Source organism: Scophthalmus maximus, chromosome 21, assembly GCF_022379125.1.
Source record: "Scophthalmus maximus strain ysfricsl-2021 chromosome 21, ASM2237912v1, whole genome shotgun sequence".
NCBI lineage: Eukaryota > Metazoa > Chordata > Actinopteri > Pleuronectiformes > Scophthalmidae > Scophthalmus > Scophthalmus maximus.
In genome coordinates, this window is record NC_061535.1 from 9,501,977 (window position 1) to 9,524,684 (window position 22,708).

The 22,708-nt window shown below is 44.9% G+C and overlaps 1 protein-coding gene across 3 annotated transcripts in view; it reads right to left on the minus strand.

Annotated features, from left to right (window-relative positions):
* Positions 1–1,019: 1,019 nt before the first annotated feature.
* mpp7a (MAGUK p55 scaffold protein 7a) overlaps positions 1,020–22,708 on the minus strand; it is a 115,983-nt gene continuing 94,294 nt past the window's right edge. For all 3 annotated transcript variants that reach the window (XM_035619179.2, XM_035619174.2, XM_035619177.2), the window contains 6 exons: positions 20,387–20,560; positions 15,008–15,088; positions 11,447–11,540; positions 8,694–8,802; positions 7,337–7,480; positions 1,020–3,132 (listed from right to left, as the gene is read on the minus strand). In XM_035619179.2, coding sequence (XP_035475072.2) covers positions 2,953–3,132; positions 7,337–7,480; positions 8,694–8,802; positions 11,447–11,540; positions 15,008–15,088; positions 20,387–20,560 — 782 coding nt within the window. In that variant the 3' untranslated portion in view covers positions 1,020–2,952. The remainder of the gene's footprint in view (positions 3,133–7,336; positions 7,481–8,693; positions 8,803–11,446; positions 11,541–15,007; positions 15,089–20,386; positions 20,561–22,708) is intronic.

Here is a 22,708-nt window from a genome sequence, read left to right on the forward strand (position 1 = left end):
GGCTGTAAACCCTCCCTCCCTCCCTCCCTCCCCGGCTCCGCACGGCCATCAAAGTGAGCACTGTGGAAAAGAGGAAATGTGAAGGTTAGGAGATCTGATTTGGAATCGGTGGGGGGATTTTTTTTTTTGGAACTTAATCAAGGGGAGGCCTACCGAATCCTCCCGGGGCCGGGGGTTGCTGGCTGGAGGCTGGACTTCTCCAGAGCCCACTTTTATCACCCCCACGGACCCCCGTCCCCGCTCACAGAGCCACTGTTTTCAAAGATCCAGTGACATCTGACTTAGTAATTTGGCAGACGGCTGCAGCAGGACACTGGGGTTTAATTGGGCTGCTGTGCTCCGGTGATTTCAGCAGTCGCAGCGTTCAGGCCCTCCGCTTCAATCTCCATCCAACAAATCTTCAACGTCTGTTTACGAAGCTCTACTTGGAAAACCCCCACCAGGATGTTCAGTTAACTAGAAGTGCATCGGAACTCATATTCATTTGCATTCACTTTTGCCAGTATTTGCAATGTGTATTACATTTGAATGGAAACTTGGCAAGTGACAAGTGCGCTTGTGACAAATAGTTTCTGAATACAATTACAGGAATACACAAGTTGTTTTTTAAATCAGAAGTGACAGATTAATAGTCCCCCCCCCCAAGTGCATAGTTTTAAGGTTGTTTTTCTGATTTGACGGGTCAGACTGTAGAGACACAGGCCAACTGAGCCACAAGGAAGACAAATAACAATTTGACAATCATCAAGTACTCGGATATTGTCAAATGTAAATTCTGCTGTAACGGCTCAGATGTGATAAAAACAGCCAGTGACTGATATTTGCCGCTGTCAAGAAGAAACATGTCAGCTGTGTTTACACAACTCTGCACTTTGGAGCAGCTGAAAGATGTCGATGTGAAATGTGAATGACGCTCCAGGGCAGCGGTCCCACAAATGCTGGAATATTTTTTTCTCATACCGTTCCATCCCGCACATCCATGTTTACTGCTCATTGAATTTAATGCATCACCTTGGAAATACAAGTTTTAGTTGGATCGCCTTTAATATAAAATGCAGCCGTTATCAAGAATAATGTGAAATTCAAACGCCTTGCCTCATAAACAGCATTTCATTTACAGCATGAAATTAAAAAATAAAATTCTGGACAACGTACAAATCTGATTTGGAGCAATGGAGCAGATGGCAGCTGAGTCAGATATGAAGCGATGACAAGTAAAAAAAACAAAACATTATACGTGATACTAAAATGACAAAAACAACAACAACAAAAAAAAAAACTAAGTAAGAGTGACAGGTGTTAAAATCCCTTCCAAAACACGCGTTATCATTCCTGAAGCGCATACACGGTCCTTCCCCTTTTTAAAATGGAGAAATTAAAAATATAAATTATATATAGTTGATGGTAAAAAGTTAAAAAAAAAAGGACAAAGATAAATGTGGGCATTTCAACGTGAGGTGGAAAAAACACCTAGTGAGCTGGATAGATATCACTCTGATATGTAAACGTTAAGTATTAATAGGTAATTATCTAAGCTTAGCATCAAGACTCGAAGCAGTGGGGACGTTTCTTGTCCACAAACAGAACACAAACATCACAAAATAATAACTTAAGACGAACCATAGGTAGGCATGTTTTTGAACTTTGGAGAGGCCGGCTAGCTGTTTTCAAAACCAGTCTCCCAGATGCCAGAGCTACGTGTTGCTACGATAGAATTTTAAGAAAAAAAAAAGAAAAAAAAAGACAGAGTTAAAAAATGTGTAAGTTGGACTGGGAATGGGAGACTCACATTAGCAACAAACGTCTACTGCTCATAAAGTCGGGAGCAGCTACTTAGCATTACTGTAAATTGAAATCCTGGAAGTGCGCTACGGTGCCCACCATTAGCAGCATTGCTGAAGTCATTTCTTTATGTGAATAAAAATAGAGCCCCCACCCAAATAAAACAGAATGGTGAACATTTTCTTCAAGGAGGCAGCCAAGAGCGTCCAGTTGTGGGACTTGAAACGGCAAAGCTGTTATGCTGGGCACCGTCATGCGAAGGGGTGGCTTTTTGAAAATGGAATATATAACACCTAAATAAAAAAGCTCCTTATGTGCTTTGTAGGTGGAAAACTAGACTTAAGGGTGATGAAATCAAAACGTTTGTCTGAAAGAAGATATGCCTCGCGTGTATAAAAGCTGTCAGGGGAGAACAGGATTCTCTAAAAGTCAAGATATGTATATAAAAGGTAATGCAAAAAAACTGGAAGATATTAGAAAATATATTAATTTCTCTTAAATTAAATTACACTTTTTGCCCTTTCTTGAGAGTGTACCTGACAACGATTTGTTTGGAGAAACAGTCATGGAAGCCGTGACAGAAGGCAAGTATGTTTTCTTTCTCTCATTTCGCCCCTTGGAGGTCGTGTTCTCTTACAGACGTACACATGTAAGTTGTCCACCAAGAAGAAATATGTCAATCCCTTTGGTTTCTAATGGTCTAATGTTATAAACACCCCCCAAAAAAAAAGAAGAAAAAAAAAGGAGACGTGGTTGGCGGGGTTGCTGATGTGCTGGCGGGACTGCTGGTGCAATGATGATCCAGGCTCGTTCCACAGTCTGGTTTGGACCAAAGAGCTCCGACTCATGGCCACGATTCTGTGACCAGAACTGAGATCCAGTACGATGTCCAAGACCCATATTCTGGCGGGAATTCCTGAGCCGCAACCCCGTCAGATCTGGTCAGACCTGGGGATTGGTATCCAGACCGCAGCACAGATCTAAATCCAACCTGATCGCGAGCGAAAGACGTATTTTTAGCTCTGTGCACCGCAGGTACAACGAGTCTGGAGTCTTGTTTTATTCCATTTGCCCCATCCACCATCCAGATATATAAAAAAAGAAGATAAAAACCTGCTTATTTTTGTCAAAGCCCTTCCCTTTTCTCCCGTTTTGCAGTAGATGTGCGTCTCAGGAGTGAGTCCAGCTGACTGGAACCCAGTGAGTCTCCATTTCAACTTTCTTTAGCGCCGACCGCAGCTCGCCGAAGGCCGCCGAGAGGTCGTCGTTCACGATGACCTTCTCGAAGAGGTGACCGTTCTGAATCTCCATCGACTGGGCCGTGCTCACCATCTCCTGAAAGTCCTCCTCCTGCGGCGTATGTGACAACAGAGAGGAGAGAACGGGACGGAGGTGAAAATGACAAAGAAAAGATGAATGCACAAACCATGGAAAGCTGTTCATTTCAGGGCTGCCCAATCTGCCGTGAAGAGCGAGCAGCAGACACGGTTAACAAGAGGAGATAATTCACGATGGTAAACACATATTGCATTGGCTCATACGCAGCCGCTTATTACCCCTAGAGACATGAACCCTGGCACTGACCACACACTAAAACTTCTCCATACAACAACCTGACCTCAAGGAATTTTCATCATTTCCTCCACAGGGTACACATGGGTTATCCAAAATCAAAAAAGAAAACAAAATATCCTCAAAATAAGTAGAAGACAAAACATAACCATAATTTACAGAGGACAGACATGTGCATTTTGGAATTTTATATGTGCGATGGGGAAAATGACAGCTTGCGGGCGGCGCTCAGGGTTTGTGTGAACCTGCTGCACAGTCAAGTGAATCTACAAAAACTGAGCTTCAGGCGGACACAGATTTCTCTGGCAGCAGCATCTTGGTTTTTTTCCCCCACTTCCCCCAATTTGCTCATAACTTGTGCCTTATTTCTGGAGGCTTGATAAAACTAAAACTTTTGATTTGTGATGTCAGAGTTACCTTGACCTCTCACCTTTGATCAACAAAATCTAATCAGTTCACCCCTGAGATATTACATTCACAGAAAAACAAGAAAACATAATGTTTTGGTCTATTTAAATGAATAAGGTTTCTTGTTATCTCATTCCTAAACTTGAATGGCTACACAGAATGGAAGGGTCAGCACGGAAGCTTAGTTTAACAACATGTGAGATATTACAGAATCCTTTGGCTTGAATAGGGGCAATGTCCGATGATGAAATACTTTTAATATAGATTATCATTTCAGAAATCCATAAAAAAAAAAGAGGAGGACAAGAGGAGGGAGAGGAATCTGTACATGCTGACATGGAGACTAACACAGGTATCCTCCAGGGGGATAAAGAGTTTTCCAGGTCAACATGCAAATCAGATTTTCCAGTGTAAAGAACAAAAACCACGTGCTTACTGAGAGGAATAGGCCAAATACCATATTTAAAATCAGGTTAGGGGTAAATATTGCCAATCTGAGGCTCCGGTATTCATAGATGGGAGTATTCTGAAAGAGCCCAGGTATCTCTCCATGGTGGTCCCGCTGAGGCTTTCTGGTTTCAGCCGTGTGGGCTCTGGCTCATCCTGCTGCTCTCAGTGCAACAGCAGGGGCTGAAAAGGCGGCACTGATTTAGCCTCATGCTTTTTCCTGGGAACACTCAACTTATTTTCTGGACAGATATGGTTTTTACAGTGAATCCCTCCTGCCAAACACACAATTATAAATACATACAGATGCACATTCATGCGCAGGAACTCAAACACACACACACGTGCACCCACACCCACAAACATGCAGGATCAAGCTGAGAGTGTGTGTGAGTGTGTGCAATGTGTGCGCACATAAATACAGTCTTATTAAAGTTGAAGACTCCTAAATGGCTCAGTTTTTAGAGAAGCCCTCTTCAGCCAGGAGTTACTTCACAATGTTTCTGGTGGTTTTCCGCTTCATAATGGATTAGCCGCGCACCTAAATATAAACACTCACTCGTTGTGTCACTTAGCAAAAAGCCCTGTCTGCCTTTTTTTTTTTGGTGGTCTGTCTAGCGTGTATCCACCTTCTAGAAACCAACCCGTGCCATCTCACTCTCTCTTGCGCGAGGAACATGAGATGGTTTTATCAGCCCCGTGTCCCGTGGAGGACGACAGGAGGAGAAAAGACTGAGACTAAAAAAGACGGGAAGGGCAGAAGGTTAAGTTTGAGGAGGACTACATTCTGTCATCTGGACCAAAGCCTCCGCTGGACCTGGAGCAGGGCTGAAAGATGACCAGTGTGTCCGGTGCCGGCGAGACGACCCCTCTGACCGTGTCCTGGAAACTGAATGAACCTGGAAGACGTTGATGTTTCCATGTCCACCAAGCGAGTCTCTGAGTCTGTCTCTGTTTGGGCCATTCCAGGTAAGAGAACATTAATCACAGCAGGAAGCCGATTAAGGGACAGCAAGCTGGGCAGGGAGATGGAAACAGAATCAGAGGACTGAGTGGAAAAAAAACAAACAAAAAAAGGAGTAACAAGATAGATGTAGGATGAAACAAAAAGGGCAGAGAGATGAATATAATGAAGGCAAACGAGGCCAATGGAAAGCTGGGCAAGCGGGAGCGAGTGGATAGTCTTTGGCATCCAACGATCCGTGCTGGGTCGCTCTCCTCCGAGGGCAGTTTTGAGCCGATGCCACTTCTCGAGGGCCAAACTGGAGAAGAAAAGCACCGGGGACTCATTTATCCCCACTGCCACTAGATTGCTTAATTTCCACATTAAATGATGTAGTGTCTTGTGCCTGTTAAAGTACTTTGTCAGGCTGTTGACTCTCAGTTTGGTTTTTCACCACTGATGTTTCTCCTTGCTACAGGCTATAAACGATGTAATGTTTTTATGGCTTTTATTTTCTTTACTGTATCCATTCGATTTGGGATTTTACTGTAAATTACGTCCAAAATGGAAAAATCCACTCATGGGACTATAAACCCTTTCAACACTTTAGTGGCACAGAACAGCACACTGTGTCAGCCGCACGTATCGTCGCTCGTCCGCAGGAAGAAATCAAAAATTATTGACGGCAATAAAACACACCCGTATCGAAATAGGTGTCAGAACCCGAACAGGTCTCTACAAATCAGTTTTTGCTTGTTTCTCCTCATACGCTCCCTTTTTTCTAAAAAACCTTCTCTGAACGGTCTCCAGCTCAAACAATGGGGCTAAAGTCGGGCCCGCGCTGCCGAAACAATGAGACGACTGTTCCTCAGCCTTTATCATTAAAGCAGACCTGTCTCTCCGAGAGAAAAACAGCTGGCGATGGATTGAATATGTCTGAGACGACTCGCCCGACAACAGCTTCTTTTGCAGAGCCTTTAATAGCCAAAATGTTGTGGTTTAAGTCCTGTCAGTGTTCATGGACCTTTACTCAGGACCTGGTTGAAATATGTCTACCCGTCACACACTTTCATACAAGTGTATTTGTTTTACTTCAGCTGGAGCCAATAAAGGGACAGCGGTGAAGAAGAGAAACTGCAATGGATTGTGAGCAATCATCGATGATGTAATTGTCTGGCCACATGCTTTGCATGTGTTTTCAACAGAGAAACAGATAAAAACCTAAATAAATAAAACATAAGGGGCCTCAGGTGTCACACTTTACACATCCTGCTGCGCCTGCAAAGCCCAGTTCGCGCCCCACGCAACGTCGGCGCAGGTTTGCGGCCCAGTCAGTCTCCATCTCTTTGACGGCCACGTCCTTCTTTTCTCAGCTTCCCCTCTCTCCTCAGGTTTCTCGGCCCCCCGGCGTCACATCAGGGTGTCCCAGGTGTGTTGCGGGCCGGGATCTGGGCCTTTTAAGTTGCCCGTGGTGATCCAGACACGCGAGCAAGCGAGCGCTGGGCCCGGTGGGGCTGGGAAAACCATCATCCACCTCAAGCCGCTCGTCAACTCCACAGCAACACAGAGCACTGTCTAATTGGTTTCATCTGAGTTCCCACTGGGCTGGGATGAAGGTGTGTGAGGGATGACCTCATCACTCACACACACAATGTACACACGGGGTCCAGATATTGTTTCTGTTATTTCTTGTGCAGCTAATCTGTTAGGTGTAAAGCCATATGTTTCTATGGTATAATACCATTTCCACATCATCATCATCATCATTGACTCCGTGTGAGTTCACCAGCTACATGCTAAGAGTGATTACCTTCTTGCCACGCAGAAAGGCTAACACCCCGTACAATAAATAACAGAAAATAACTCATTTTATATAAATAACTTTCGTTTGGAAGCTCTTTGTGTCTGTGGTGAATTTTGTCTGCGGGTATATGTTTTATATTCCTCTTTATCCTTACTTAATGTGGCCCCTTATTAGCCGTATCCTGTTATTTTCTGCTGTAATTTCCCCACATGGTTCATTAAACCTTCATCTAGCTTAATCTAATCTGAATAGCATATCAAGGCCAACGTGACCCATCTGGTACTCTGGGCAGTTTAAACCGCTCTAAACAACATATTATGTTGATCAATGTGCGTCTGGGTGAGAAGTAAACTTTCTCCCCTCCACACACGTCGTCTCACCGTGAATGGCTTGGCCGATCCCTTGTCGTCCTTGCCCGAAATGACTCTACCGTTCTTCCTGGTCTCTTGCAGCCTCTCGACCGTTGGAGGCTTCACGAACACGACGAAGGGTTTGAACTCCGCCGTCCGCAGGTGCTTTATCGTCTTTCGAACGGAGAGACAGAAGGAGAGCAAACAGAAGCAGAGAAAGAGTGTAAGGTGTTAGCAGTGATAAAAAAACAGGAATGTAAAAGTAACTGAACGTACATTTATCACATAACATCCTATCTCGTTACAATTAGTTTTACCGGGTCACAACCCAAAAAAAGGTTGGGAATGTATTAATGCATGGGTGGGTGAAACAAATAACAGGCCTGTGGCGGCACAGTGCATGTGGCATGTTTTAAAACATAGCAACTGTCGACATCTGTTCGGGCCTTCTCGTCTCCTCTTTGGGGCGACAATTGCACGAAACAACACGGTGAATCTGGTCGTACAGGGGTAACAGAGAGGTCAGATTTGGTTAGCGGTGGCGTCGGGCTCGCAGCCCTCCTCCGGCTCTGGCACCGTGATCAGGACTTCTCACTGTGCTAATAGGCGGTGGGCCCAAACCCACAACTGATGGGGAGATGGATAAAAAAGCCTAAAGGGAGGGAGAGGAGAGGAACCCCTGGGAGGCGTTCAGCGTGCCTTTCATCAGTTGCTCTGCAAGTCGACATGGGAGCAATAACATGCTTTGACACTGCCACTGATCCGATCCATGAGGCATGTCGGACAATGGGCTCATAGTGGAGGTATGGGGGGGGGTGAGCGCTGGCTCCAGCACCCCACCACAAAAGTGCGGCAAAGACAAAAAGTACGAAAACAAATGCACATACACCCACATAAGCTCGCACAGACGTTTTCTCACACTCTTAACCTGAGGGCTCGGGGGCCGACTCTCGTTGCTGCTCAGACGGGGCAGGTTTGCAAACATGCCAGGCTAATCTATATAATGGTTTATATATTTGTTCCTTTGTGTAGAAGCTGGACGATGTGGGTGCAGCCCTGGATTAACAGGAAAACTGTGCTCAGGGGTTTGTTGGGGCTCAGCAACATGCCGGCCATTTGCGTAGGGTCTGATCGCCACCACCCAAGACACATAAGCCATAGAGGAAATCTTCAAATAGAGGAAATTAGCAGTAATTGCTCCCTTCAAAATCTGCTTTTGGCTTTTAAAAAAACCTGCTTTTGGTAACCGGGTAAGCAGCCAAGAAGCCAGAGAAGAGAGATCTGCTCCCGAGATAGGCAGGAATGGAGGTGCCAAAGGGCTAAAAATACAGGGGAAGTGAGGGACGGCGGGATGATGAGAGGTAGTTTGAGGGCTTGTGTCACTCACATGTGGCTGGACGTCCAATAGGCACACTTTGTTCTTGGAGAGGACGGAGCGTATCGAGTCTAAGCTCGTCCCGTAGTAGTTGCCTTTGTACTCGCCGTGTTCGATGAACCTGTGAGGTGAGATGGAAAGAGATTAGAAGAAAGAGAAATGTGTTGAACACAAAAAAACACGACCCTTTTTTGATAATTCATGTGCAGCGGATAGTATCTAATGGCCATTAATGTCCTCTGGGTGTAACATTGCAATCCTGTCCTAATCTTGTCGACTGTGTCAGCGCACTCCTGAGATTCGTTTTTAGAAATCACAATATAAAAAAAACAACCCGACAAATCCACAGAGACAGGCGGATTACTCTCTCGGCCGCAGACAGATCAGTAGATAGCATTCTCTAGCGAAACGCAAAAACCAGACACTTTGGCTGAGCGCGTTTTTATATAATCTCCTGCGCTACCCCGTTCAATCAGTAACACCTGTTTGTCCCACAGAGACCACAAAGCTCCCTCGATCCACCGGGACTTGTGCAACTGCATGGGTGCAGGGCAATCAAACTTCTTTTCCACCAGATAATCCTCCCCCCTTTCACACCAATCAGATGTCACGAGAGAGAAAAAGGCAAGCAGTGTATTTTTAGCCGAAAACAAGGAGGGGGGAAAAAAAAAAAATGGCAGCGAGCGGAGTAACGACGTGGAAAGAATTTGCAGCTAATAGGACGGCGTGGTATGCTCGCAGGCTGCTCATGACGAGTGTCGGGGCAGAATGACTGCCTCAGTGTGACCGATGCCATGTGAAAAGAACGTTTTATGGTGATTCCCCATGTAAGAAGGTTTTTCTCCGCTTTTTTTTTTTTTTTTTAATTTTAAAAGGCAGGCTTAAACCTCAACGAACGTTACGGGAAAATCGTTTAAGAGCTTACAGTAGCCCGTGTTTAAAAAGTCACACCTCGCAGTATTCTGTGCTTGCTGGCGTCAGAGGAGAAGGTATATAGATTACAATAGAGCACGCCAACGGAGGTTTGGACACACCGAGAGTATGGATTGCTGCCACTTTGACACAGAACAAGGCTTCCCTTGGGAAAGTTGTTCGAGCTAAACACACGTTGTTGTGGCCAAAAGTCAGAGGCCTTTTTTTATTTCTGCACAGGGCGCATTGTTTCTGCTGCATGCAACGAGGCATAACACAAACAAGTTCATCTCACCCCTGCTCTACATCGCTGCCTTGTAATTTCAGCGTGGATTGTCCCACGCATCCACCCCACATCACAGCCCTGTCACTCACCCCTCCGACTCCCTGAATAACATTGCATGCCTCGAACCTACACCGCAACATGACCTAAATATACAGGCCCCCTGTCCCTTCTTCCCTCTGCATGCTCTGACACTCAATATGCACTCACCAGCAGCAGTGTCATATTCAGTGTGTGTGCTTGTTTGCGTGCGTAAATGTTTTGCAGTGCGCACACCGTGCAGTTTTCCCCCTCCCGCTCGTGTGACACCAGAAGAAAGGCATCAATCATTCTTATGACTACTACAACTTGCATTTCAATTTGTCGGCCACAAATGTCAAGGCGGGCCGCGCTGTGGCCGCGCTGGGAGAGAGCGCCTAAGGAAAGGAGGAAGCTGACCCAGGAGACCTCGGGGCCAGCGTCTGGAGATCCGTTACCAAACGCAGGGCCCGGCCCTGTCAACACCGGCTCACGCTCGGCTACGGAGACACACAGACGGCGGCGGGGAGGATGAGTTTGAACAGTGGCAGCGAGCGCCGGACCAGTCAGACCGCGGCCTTCACTGTGGCAGTGATGAGGTTGATCAGAGCACACAGAGAGAGATTCTGTTGTTTTCATTTGGGTGATCGGTCTGACATCACTTCTTTTGTTTGTTTTTCAACACAGGGTTTGTCATTACATTTTGAAATACCAAAAGGCAAAATCAAACCATGTATCCATGTAATTGGACTACATTTTTTAAAATTTTAATGTGATTAGTGTAGAAAGATAAGTCCATTAATCCATTAGCTGATGTAAGACGATACCGACAGTTGATTTGATTACATTACAATTCATCTATCAATAAAAATACGAAACAATACTCATCTTTCATGATTATTTAACCGAGTGAAACAGCTGAGCAAGGTAGCGCTATGATCAACACACGATCAAGGTGTCACGAACGATTCATATACAAAATTTTGTTCTTTTGTTTCTCAAAATGTCAAGTTAATACCTAAATGACCAGGAATTATTTGCAATGAAAAATATCTGATTTTGTTGAGTAATTGAGATAAACTAGAGTCAACCTCATGACCTCATGATAAAGGCAGTTTGACTGCAAAGAAAACCTCCACCTCGCCAAGTCATCTCTTGTTTTCTTTAAGAAACAAAACAAAACACGTGATTATAGCAAAGCATGATTATTTCAACCTGAAACAATTCAACAGATCACACTTTAGAATAAAACTGGAATTACTGTCTCGCAGTTGTGAGAAGGACTCAATAAGAGATATTTGGTGAAAGGCCTGCTATTTGAGAGAGGGGATAACCAAAGCACCACTGTGGAAGAGGAACTGTTTGCCTTTACGTACACTTATGTAAACTTTGCTGTGTGCACCCTGTCTAAACTGAACATGTATTGTTCACATTTTGTCGCAAATGTAGTTCTTGGGCTATTAAATTGAAAACACTGTTCACGGTATAAACTCTTTGTACAGTCACTTGTTTTTTCCCCCCCTTTACTTTTACCAGTCACACATGTGCCTACTTGTTGTTGTGGATGTCCGTCTCAAAAAGGCTTTTGGAGATGAAGTGGTACTCCACGCCGTCGCTCTCCTGGTTCCTCTTGGCCCGACTCGTGTCTGAGAGAGGAGGAGAAGAGGAAGAGTGATTACCTCAAACCCAGACTGTCTGACTCACTCCTAAGGCAGAAACCATCTAAACCGAGCCCCTTATTAACATCTCTAAAAAAGTCTGAAACACAGCACGCCGGGCCATGCCAACCCTTGTATATATTATTGTGTAATAGCGCTATAAAATACACAACCTGTAGTGCTGTAGCACCAAACTCAGACACTTAACTGACATTCAGCAGAGGTTTACTGTGTCTTATTAAACGTCCCTTGTAATGTGGCTTGCAGCGCCTGCAGGAACAGAAGGTGTGGCGTTAGCCGACGGCGTTAGCCGCTGGAAGGTAATTGAGTTCGGGAGCTCTCATTAACATCAAGTCTCTGCATTTACTTGGCCATAAACCATAGAGCCTCGCTGTAAAATGGGCGGTTGAGGGGCGGCACGTGGAGGGAACGTGAGCAGGCCGTGCTGCTGGATTTGCGAGGGTCAAGAGGTCGACTCACACTCCGGCTCATTTCAGGAGCACTTCCAAAAAGGTCAGAGGTGAGAGGTGCGCACCCATCTGACACTGCGCCAATTCCAAAACAAACTATTAAAAGTTTTTATCACCTGCAACCAGAACCGCCGCGCTCTGCTCTACCTTCCTCCGAGTTGTTCTTCCCGTCAGCATGTGTTGAGGCAGTGCCTTTCGTTTTATAAGGTCCAGACTGATCTACAGAGTTCGTGCTCAACCAGTTGTGTGATTTATACACTGTGTCACTTGCTGGAGGAGGAGGAAAGATGGCAATAAATCCAAACGCACTGGAGAAGACACTGAAGAAGATCAATGAGTTTCTGTCATCAGCCCCAGACAACGGTAGGAAAAAGACGAGGCGAGGGCCAGACGAGCCTTTTCATAAGATAACATATACTTATACAAGCCCATTCAGAAATGTGTACGACGCGCTGCCAAACAGCCTCTCGATAGTTAGACCAACACCATCCACCATGCACTATTTTGGCATCTGCTTTGTGGCATAGAAAATAATTACAGTGCAACAGAAGAATGTGCATCCGTTCATTCTCAAATCATGGAAAATATCAGTAAGCTTGGACCGGAATCAAAATGTTTAACCCCCCTACTCTAATGGCTTATTGTAATGCTCCTTGTGTTCCTTAGACGGCTGGTTTACATTTTACAGCAACAAGTAGAGAGAGAGAGAGTGAGGGACAGAGAGACAGAGAGAGAGAAACCCAAGGTTTCACCAGGGCCACAAGCCGGTGGTCTCCCCAGCACCGGTTTTCAAATTAACAAAAAAGGGGTAATGCTTTCGGGCTTAATCTGAAACAACAGCAAGTGTTAAACACATCCATGTGTCCATTGGCAGCAATCAAACGTAAAAAAAAAAAAAGGACGGAGATGAGATACTTTCGGAGTCTCTTTCCTCTCAGCGAGAGCCAGGGCTTGTGCCATACGTCTTCTATACGGGGTCACAATCAGAGAGTCTGGGCTACATTAAACGCAGCATCACAGGTCACATTTGAGAACAATTAACAGCCCTTGTGGAAAAATAAAATAAAAGGCAGAACCGATGGGATTTTAATACCAGGGACATTTCAAGTGTCAGACTTAGACTGGGTCACATCCATTATGCCACACGGCACGAAAACAAACACGGCAATTAATATTAGCAGGCCTCATATTTTCTCGTGTTGCAGTCTCCCTCAAAGCTCCAGATGGTAACAACACAATTAATAATGCCGTTGCCCTGCTTAAAGGAATGAATCAAAAAGATTTATTTGTCCCAACACGCTGCCTTTGGGACATCTCATAACTGAGAAGAAACTTCAAAAATGCTGGCAAAGTGCGGAGAGCCAGTCGTTTGCAACGGTGCTGGATGGTGTCCAAAATTATGGCAGGCTGTCTGTCGGTGCGTAAAAAAGGAGCAAAAGGGAGGAGGCCGGCGGAGGGGGAGAGAGACAAAAAAAGACATAAAGAAAAGTGAGAAATAAATTGAGAAAGAAAGGAGAAAGAGAAGCCTGGTGCCAATTCGTGAAGCAGTGGAATGGCAAGTCTTCAGAGGTAGAAAAACGCCATTTCCTCCATCATTTGGAGCTTGTCAGACAGACTGTGAAAAGCTGACAATTACACAGGAGGAGAGCCACGCACCCGGGGCCCGGAGAGGACCGGCCGCGCTGCCTGGGATCTGCTCCCCCGGTTTATTACCGTGTGTGTGTGTGTGTGTGTGTGTGTGTGTGTGTGTGTGTCTCAGACAGAAACCGCCATCTCTCAAACAAACAACCACAAGCGCCGTCACACACTGTGAAAACGTCACTGGAACGAGTGAGCAATACATCCCTCGCCTAAAAGTGATTATTTTGATTTGTAGCTAAAAAAACTCACAGGGTGCACCGGGTCGCTGTGTAGTCGGGAATTTGATCTGGCATCTTGCGCACTCGCATTTTTTTTCGCCAAATGTGTTTCCAATGTGTTTGTCCCGGTGGACGGATGAACAAGAAGCTGCTATGGGTGCACGGATTCAGAGGAATCCGAGAGGGAGACATGCGATTCACATGATGCAGCTGTAGTGTCGGTTACTCGATGTTTGAGGGAGGGCACGGCAACAGAACAAAGACAAAAAATATTTCAATTTGTTCTGTTTTTGCTTATTTAATCTTTATTTTAGGGCAAGAGGTACTGCAGTTACATCATTAATACACTGGGCTCACTTACAGCCACAGGGGTTTGTTTTCAACGAGAGAATAATGGCTAACTCCACTTGCAAAACTTGGAACTAGAGCTCGGTTAAATACCAGATCTTGAAAACAGATCTCAAATAATACGGAAAACTGTCCTGTCCTCTTCTATCTAATGTCTCCTCTTCCATTTAAGTAAAGTAAGAAGTGCAAAAAAAAAAAAAAGTGAAGAATAATAAGGAAATCAATGAGGTTTGGCTTTGGTAGGATCATTGTATTCTCTGACTGACTTTTGAAAAGTTAATAATAAATAATATAAACACCTAAAAAGGATAAACACCTAAAAAGGAAATTAAGTTATGTGAGGACACAATACTTTATTGAAATGATCGATTCTGTCTCGATTTGATCTTGATGTCTTGATTTTGGGGGGGGGGGGAATAATTTCACAGTTCACAATTGTTTACTAATGTCTCACAGTCCATCTGCCTTACTTAAAAACCATTGTGCACCATGTGGAGAAGGCCAAACGCTGTCTATTTGCCAGTAAATAGCAGATCTAAAACCCTGGTCTGGTAAAAAACTTACGGCGGAAACAATGTATAAAACACATGCACACACGCTCACACGTAAGACAAACACACACACAGATAAGAAAGAGGAAAGAGGAAATAAGCTGAGAGGAAAGATTGGAAGACGAATGGAATCTACTGGAAGATTCTCAGCGAATGCTGGATTCGCCCGCAGACACTCAGACAGGGTTTGACTTCGACCTCGACCTCGGCGCGATGAGGGAACTTACGTGGGATGGTCACACTGAAGTGTTGAGGGTCCGAGATCAACAGTTTCCTCTTGAGCTCGTTCAGGCCGACACCCGTGGGTCCTGCACAAACACAGAAACGCGTCAAAATGACACAAGTCACAGGTTAGAGAGACACACTGCCGCGAATATCTCCCCCACAAATGAGACACCTCCGTTTAAAACCCCAGCCCTCTGTTTGGAAAAGTGTAGGTTCAAGTCAGTAATTCATAGGACATCCTGAGGATTCTTTTTCAGATTTTTACAAAATTATGCATTTTCAAAAAAGTTCAATTTACTTGTGTCCCTTTACACATCATTAAAAAAGACATTTCATCCATAATGTACATTACGATAATACACCTGGGGCTTGTCAGAGATTCTATATTACCAGGGTGAGAGAATTGTACTTTAAGAAGCTGTTGTCTAACACTCTTTTATTCTACATATGCAGCTGTAACGTGAATTTCCTCTCTGGCATCCATAAAATCCGTCTTCTCTTGAACTTCACTCTACTTTTCAGTTGCAGCGACCACGTTTAGTGAACGCCTACACACCACTATCACCAGATTTACCCGCTCCTACGAAAGGATGACTCTTTCCGCGTGTTTCTTATGTCATTTTAAATCAATTTACCACAGTGTGAATTTCATTTCGTATCAAATGAAAACACAATCAACCCCTTCGGAGCAAAGATAATTGATTTAATACCACAAAGCTACAGGAATTCTACAGTTACTCTCAGTTTTTTAACCAGTTCCTCTCCGATTGGGGTTTGGCAGAACACTGAACTTCCAATATACTGCAGGTTCACAGTGAAGGTAAGGAGGTCTTTTCCGGCACCGTCACAAGTCAGCTGGAGTTTCCATCACAATCCCAGCGGGGGAACGGAGGCAACGAGTGGGAGAGGAGAAGGAAGGAGAAACTATCGGAGTATTGACCATTGATGCATCTGCGTCTCCAAAAGCTGAGCATCCCTCCAGCAGTTAACAGAGGCCAACATGTGGAGATGGTAGAGTTCAATATAACTGAGGAAATAAGATTCAATTTTGATATTAAGGAACAAAGAAGATTTGGCTGCTTTGCAAAACCGTTTTGAGAAAATATCTCCTAGATATTCTAATTTTATGCAAAATTAGGTTAGTGGATACACAGGTAATGATGTTTTCTTGATGTAAGAACAGTGTTTACGCTGGTTTTGATTTGGTGGAAGTCACTGTGTCTGCTTTCCCTCCGTCTCATTCTCTGCTCTCCGTCTCTGAAAAGTAATCCTCCGGTGTTTTGGTGGATGTTACCAGGCTACTACATCGTCCTAATTTGAACTGACTGGCACAAATGTCTTCGATGAACTGGACAAGAAATCAGTTTTGGAGTTACAAGTGCGCGGCTCGGTGTGTTTCAGTGTTTCACCGCAGCTCTGCAGCGTGTGGACAGGTTGAGACGCCGCTTGATCTGGGCTTGACATTCTTCGAATGCCTGGCGTTCTGGGCAGGCACTACAATCGCATCAAAACCCTATTGGAAATTTCGTTTCTCCAGGCAAATGTGTTTAGCAGGCTGCTCCTCTAAAACAAATGGACAATGAGTTCACTCAGTGATGCGGATTAGGTGGAAAGAGAGAGAGAGAGAGAGAGAGAGAAATATTTTTAAAAGATGAGCTGTGTATTTTAAAGAGAAAGAGTGCTCTTTCATCTGGTGTGAAGGGTTTAGAGTGATCCACAACCTGTTAAATAGGTGTGGACAACAAGGATCTTGAGCATGATCTGTGCTCCAAACGCTCCACACCCACACACACAAATTCAAAACCCATGCTTTCACTCTCCCTCTGCACCTAGTAACACATGGATGTGAGTCCTATTGTGCGACTGCTGTAAGTGATAAAAGCTGTTTCCTTAGTGTGTACACACACACACACACACACACACACACACACACACACACACAGGCTTTTCTGTGAGTCCAAAGGAAGAATAAAAAAAAAGGGCCGAAAAAAATACCCCGATCCTCTTCAGAGCAACGGCACAAGGCATTTTGTGGTTACCGTCTCACATAAACAAGCACATGGCCAAGCGAAGACAGCAATCAATCTTAGCAGGGGAGTGGGACGTGAGGGGGGGAAAAAAAGTCGAGAGAACCTGGGGGTTAAGAGTGTGGGTGATTTATTAAGATGAGGAAATGGAGTTCATTTTGAATTTGTTTCGGGCGCTCAGGAGGAATGCGGCGGCGCTGTTTGAACAAGCCTGTGGACCAATGTTGTTGGAGGTACTGAAGGTGGCACAACATGGTAATAGAGACACTTTTATGAGCCCCATCACAGAGGTGCGGCGAGTCCGCCCGGCCGGCCACGAACCTCCACCCAGGCTTGTTTGCTTAAATCTGACCGTGGATATCAGGGCCCATGCACAGGGGCCCGACAGCGTCGTCTGTGCCACACTCAGAATGACTAACTGCTCACTTCAGCATGCTTGTATAACCGTTTTCACCTTGTACATCACTCCCTTGCTTGCCACTCGTGACATCAATGGCGCATGGCAGACGACGATTAAAGCTTATTCCAGCTGTACCACCGCCTGCCAGGGGGGGGGGGGGGGGGGGGCAACAGGCCCACCAACAGGTATTTTACAAGCGGTAGCGGTGCTGCTGGTCTTGTTCCACCGTCTGCCCTTGAACACGCCACCTCTTTGTGCATTGTTTGTGTTTAACAATGCCCCAATACAACTGCAACATTATTAATCTGAACGCCACAGTAAAAAAAGGCATAACTCCCAATTTTTTTTGGACTCAAACTGCAGTATTAACATTGTTTATGTGTTTTTTTCTTCCCCCATCTGTCTCTGTCACTGGCTCTTTCGCGGTACTTCTGCCGTGCCAGTAAAAGTGTCAGACTTCATTACCGCACTCATTAGGGAAGCTATCGCAGGCGTAATAACTCCCAGGCCAAAACGTGGAGCGCATCGCTTTCAGTTTTGTGCGCGGAGAGGCCGAGGCCAGGCCCAACGAGGCCCAGCTCACGGCGCCTGGAGCCTCGACCCAGACTCCAACCTCCCGGCCGGCCTCACATCCAGGGCAGTGGACTGATATTACACTGTTTTGCTGCTACCACATTTAAAAGATGACAGTGGTGCAATGTGGTAACCAGAGACCATTCACCATCCACTGCTCCTGCATTTTAAACAGGGGAAAGTCTTAATATAGAGTTCCAATTTTATACATTTGGATACCACATAAACATTCACTTAGGCATTAGTGCATTTGAAATATGTTAGGGCTAAACCCCAAACTAAAAACTTTCAATTCATCAAAATCTCACTGTAAGTTCAGTGGGTCGAGTTACATTGAAATGTGGAAATCAGCACACCATTTGTCAGGTTAAATAATCAGATTTCTTTCAGAACCATCAGCGGTCGGGTCCAGCTACTCATGCAGGATCTAAAAATGTGTTTTGATTGGCCGTCTAATTTAAAATGTATGAAAACCCAGATAAGCATCGTGATTTATTTTTGAAATACATCTCAAGACTCCATTCCCCATTCAAGTGCAGGAGGTGGGCAGCGGGTCATTCATTAGCTGGCACCGTGGACCTCTGCGTCCACATTAATGAAAAACGCCTTAAGGCAGTAGTGAAAAGCTTTTGGGAGAGGGGGGATGTTTGATATAAAAATAATGTCGGCAGGAAAGGCTGGAGCAGAGTGGAAAAAAGTACAAGACTGAGGCCAAGTCAGGCACTGAGGGTTGCGTCCTGTCTGCAAGTCCTACAATAATACAGACTTCACTTCTGCTTCTCTGGAGTATAGCTAATAACTAGTAGAGCAAGTGAAATCTGCTAGCCAACAAAATCATCAGATGCATGCTACAAATGAGACCCTTACTTTTTTTTTTAAACCTCTATATACCTCTACATTTTTTTTACTGATTTAAAAATTACTATGAGTATCAATAGTATATCTGAAAGTGTGAATGTCATATTCTATCATATCCAACTAGTCAACTGCTAGGATTTCAAATGGTCTGAAGTTGGGGGCTTTGTGTGCTTTAATAGTTTAAATGATATGTCTGGTGGACAGTGATTTCAAAATGCTTGAGGAAAGACGTGTTCCTGAATAACAGAGAAAAAAAAGAAAAAAGCATCGAGAGAGAGAAAAGGTTTGGAAAGAAAAGATTTTCTAATAAGAAAAACCCAGAGACTCCAGGGAGAGGCGGAGGGAGAAAAGGAGGCAGAACAACATAAAGCAGATCACTCCTTGGCCCTCCGCTTCGTTACGTATGAAATTGTCCATGGGTTGTCCTCCAAATTATGGAAGCTAATTGAAAAATATTTACATTCGCGTGACAGGTGGGAGAGGTTCAGCATCCTCTGTGCGAGGCAGTGACACGCTGGCGGGGAAATGGGCTCGCTAATTGGCAACATGCTTGATGAAGTCCATGCTCTGTGTGGCGCCTTTAAGTGAACCAGGGGCCGGTTAATCAGGCCACAGAACCAGCACTCTGCAGAGAGCACGGGATCCGGTGGTTATTCATTTGTAGGTTAAACTCTCAAATAAAAAACGGCAGGCCAGAATATCTGAAATGAAGAGATGAAGACAGACTTTTGAGTTCTTTCCTTGAGTGTATCTTCCCCCCCCCCAGCCCTCTTCTTCTTGATTAATGGAAATAGATTGGAAGGGATCACCCTGAAGATTTAGGGAATGTTCTGTTCCGTCTCTGTCCGGGACATTCTTGTCATTCTTTGTTACACGTAACAAACCTGGAGAGGAAAAATGTGGAAAATCCTGAAACTCACTGATGATACAGTTGGTCCCGAGAAATAGTCAAGTCTTTACTGTTGCACCTGGCCCCGGCATATTGTTCCGCCATTCGCTGGCAACACTCGTCTTCCAGCCACTAATACAGAATGAGAAACTGCTAAATTCATTTCAAGACCTTGGCACGTAATAAAGCTCTTTGGAGGGCTCCGTAACACCCGCTCCTCCAGGCAAGTGTTAACAATTTCATCAGTTCGAAAAATCGAAAGGAGATTGAGAGTGAGGTGCTGTAAATGAAAGTATTAAATGTGACTGATTAATATGATGTCTGCTCTGTCGATTCCACTGAGTCCTAAAACTAAGGAGGCCCGGGATGACTGAGTGAGTCCCTGTGTTGGGAAGCTCATTCCTGTGCTGGGGGGGTCATGGGAGGCCAAGGCCAGGCCACCTGGGGCTCCTGGCGCTGCACAACTCTGAGTCAGAGTCGATTCTGTGATCTGTATCTGTCACCGTGCAGGGAGGTGAGAATTATTATTAAAATTGATGGTCTCCACGGTGCCAGGTTTCACAGAAACAGAGCCGCCCCGAACTCAAAAAAACTAAGTGTGAGGTAAGCAGCGCGAGTGGCGCTCTCTACTCACCTACGAGGACGACCAGCCTGTGTTTCGCTCCACTCTGCCGGCGGTACGGGGTGACCTCCTCGTACGTGGGCACGTCAGCCATGTCGTACATTTCGCTCTTCTTACACTCGTACATGGACTTGTTGGTCTTCTTCTTGTCTCGCCTGCTGAGACGGAAACTTCTCCTGAACCCGGCTTGAGGTCAGGACGAAAGGACAGAGAGGAAGGAAAAAAACACATTAATCTACAAGGAAACAGAAAAGAAAGAAAGAAAGAAAGAAAGAAAGAAAAAAAAAACTGTTTGTGTCGGTGTGTGTGTGTCAATGAGTGTGTTTAAGTTCCAATAGGCCTGCAGCTGTGCAGTTCGATTTATGGTCGTTTCAGCGTCTTGGCAAACACCTCCAAGCAGCCCAATGTCCAATACCTCACATTGTATTGTGCAGTTTTATGACAGCTATCTGCTGTAGGTGAAAGAAACACTCGGCCAAACAGTTCCCTGGATTTCACGCTCAAACGCTTTATTCGAATTTTCCCCGGTGACATGTAATGGGTTTTTGGTCTTATTTTGAGCATGCACACATCTCTTGGAGACAGGTGGGAGTTTTAGGGCTTTTACGTTTTTGAAAAGCGATTAAAAAAAAACAAAAAAACCCATTGACGAATGTTTTCTCGTCAACTACAGTACATTGCTGGTTTCATCTCGGTAAGAATGAGTCACCCTTGTTCTTTTTGATTGTTCTTGAAAGTTGTGGTCTCTGCAGCCAGATCGCTGCTCGGGTCACTGTGTAAATCAGAAGAAACTAGATGTTCTTATCATGTAAATGACTGCTCCAGTATCTGGAATTACTTATGATCCATTCTCATTGCGGTCATAGATATTGGTGAGTTATGCATGCGTGTGCGATTTCCTCATGTGCTTGGGCCACTTTACAACAGTAGTCGTCTCTGATTGGTTTACGGCGCGTCCTTGGACTGCCCTCACCAAGGGTTTCTTAAAATACAGATCCGAGACAGCGCGCGCCTGGATCTGATGATCTACGACAGTATCAAAAGAAGGAATTTATCCTTAATTTGAGGACTAGGGTTTCATATTTATGTCAGATGTTGGAGACTGAAAAGAGGTAAATCTCCAGAGCCCGGGACGTCTAATATCCTATTTCTGTGTATGGTCATGGTTGTTGTCAGCCTTTCCTTTCATTATTTCACTTAATCGGTCATTAATGAACTCAGAAGTATGATATAAGATGCCCGAGTAAGATTAAGACAGCATGAAAATTATGAACTGAGCGGAGAATCAGGGCCTGAAACGACTCCCGGTACCCACCCCTTAATACTTTCCACAACATTTTCAAACCATTTCATGCACGCAGCGGAGAGAAAGAGTCTGCATTCTTCTCCGCCTGCTCTTTTCAATAAACAGACCCTTAATAAAGGGACGGGGCTACGACTTACAAATAAGACACACTGTAAGTCATTGGAGCACAATAATAATGTTTTTGCATGAACTTGTGTATACATAAACCAGGGTACACACATGCCCAAGCACTAGATATAGTGTTACATTGAACATCTAGGGCAGACTTTGTTCCACTGTGGGCACGTTGTGGCGTACATTTGCCTGTGCCATTTCTCCTGTGGTTTATCTACTCATTCAACACCGTCACCCCCCCAACCCTCTGCCACACAGTGGAAAGCAAAGGCCACTCATCTGCAGTTCTCCTGTAAAGATATCAAACTGTAACCAATATCCACAAGGGTTGACATCATTACAATAAACATTCAGAGTATAATGTCGATGATGTTCCATTGAAAGCGAGCTGTCAATTTTCTGAAAGTTCAAGCCCTACAATCCAATGTGGTGAGTTATTTATCACAATAAAAAAAAAACACACTCCTGGCTTTAAATAATATTATAAAAGTCATTAATCATTTCTGTCTTGGAGTCTGACAAGCTGCCACCTCATTGGCTCAGGACGAGGTCTGCCACTTTCCACAGGGTAGGCAGGTGCATAGGGTTTCATTCCGAGGCTCAGCAGTAAATATAAATCGCCATCCCGTAGTAATCTTGTGCTCCTCAAATCCACCTTAACCCTCCTTGACAGGTCCATCCAAATAACGGGGAGAATCCCCCCCCCCCTCCCCACCATCATAGTGCTGCCCAACGGTAAACAAATAAAAGCCTTGTGCATCAGTGAGCAGCAATACACTCCCCCCCTCCCAACAAACCATGTCTTCGTCATTGCAGATGGAGACTGAATTTGACAGAGGGGATGGAAATTAATTTGATCCAGAATTACGGGATGATTCATGTCTTGTTCAAATGAGGAAAGTCTGCCTGTTTGT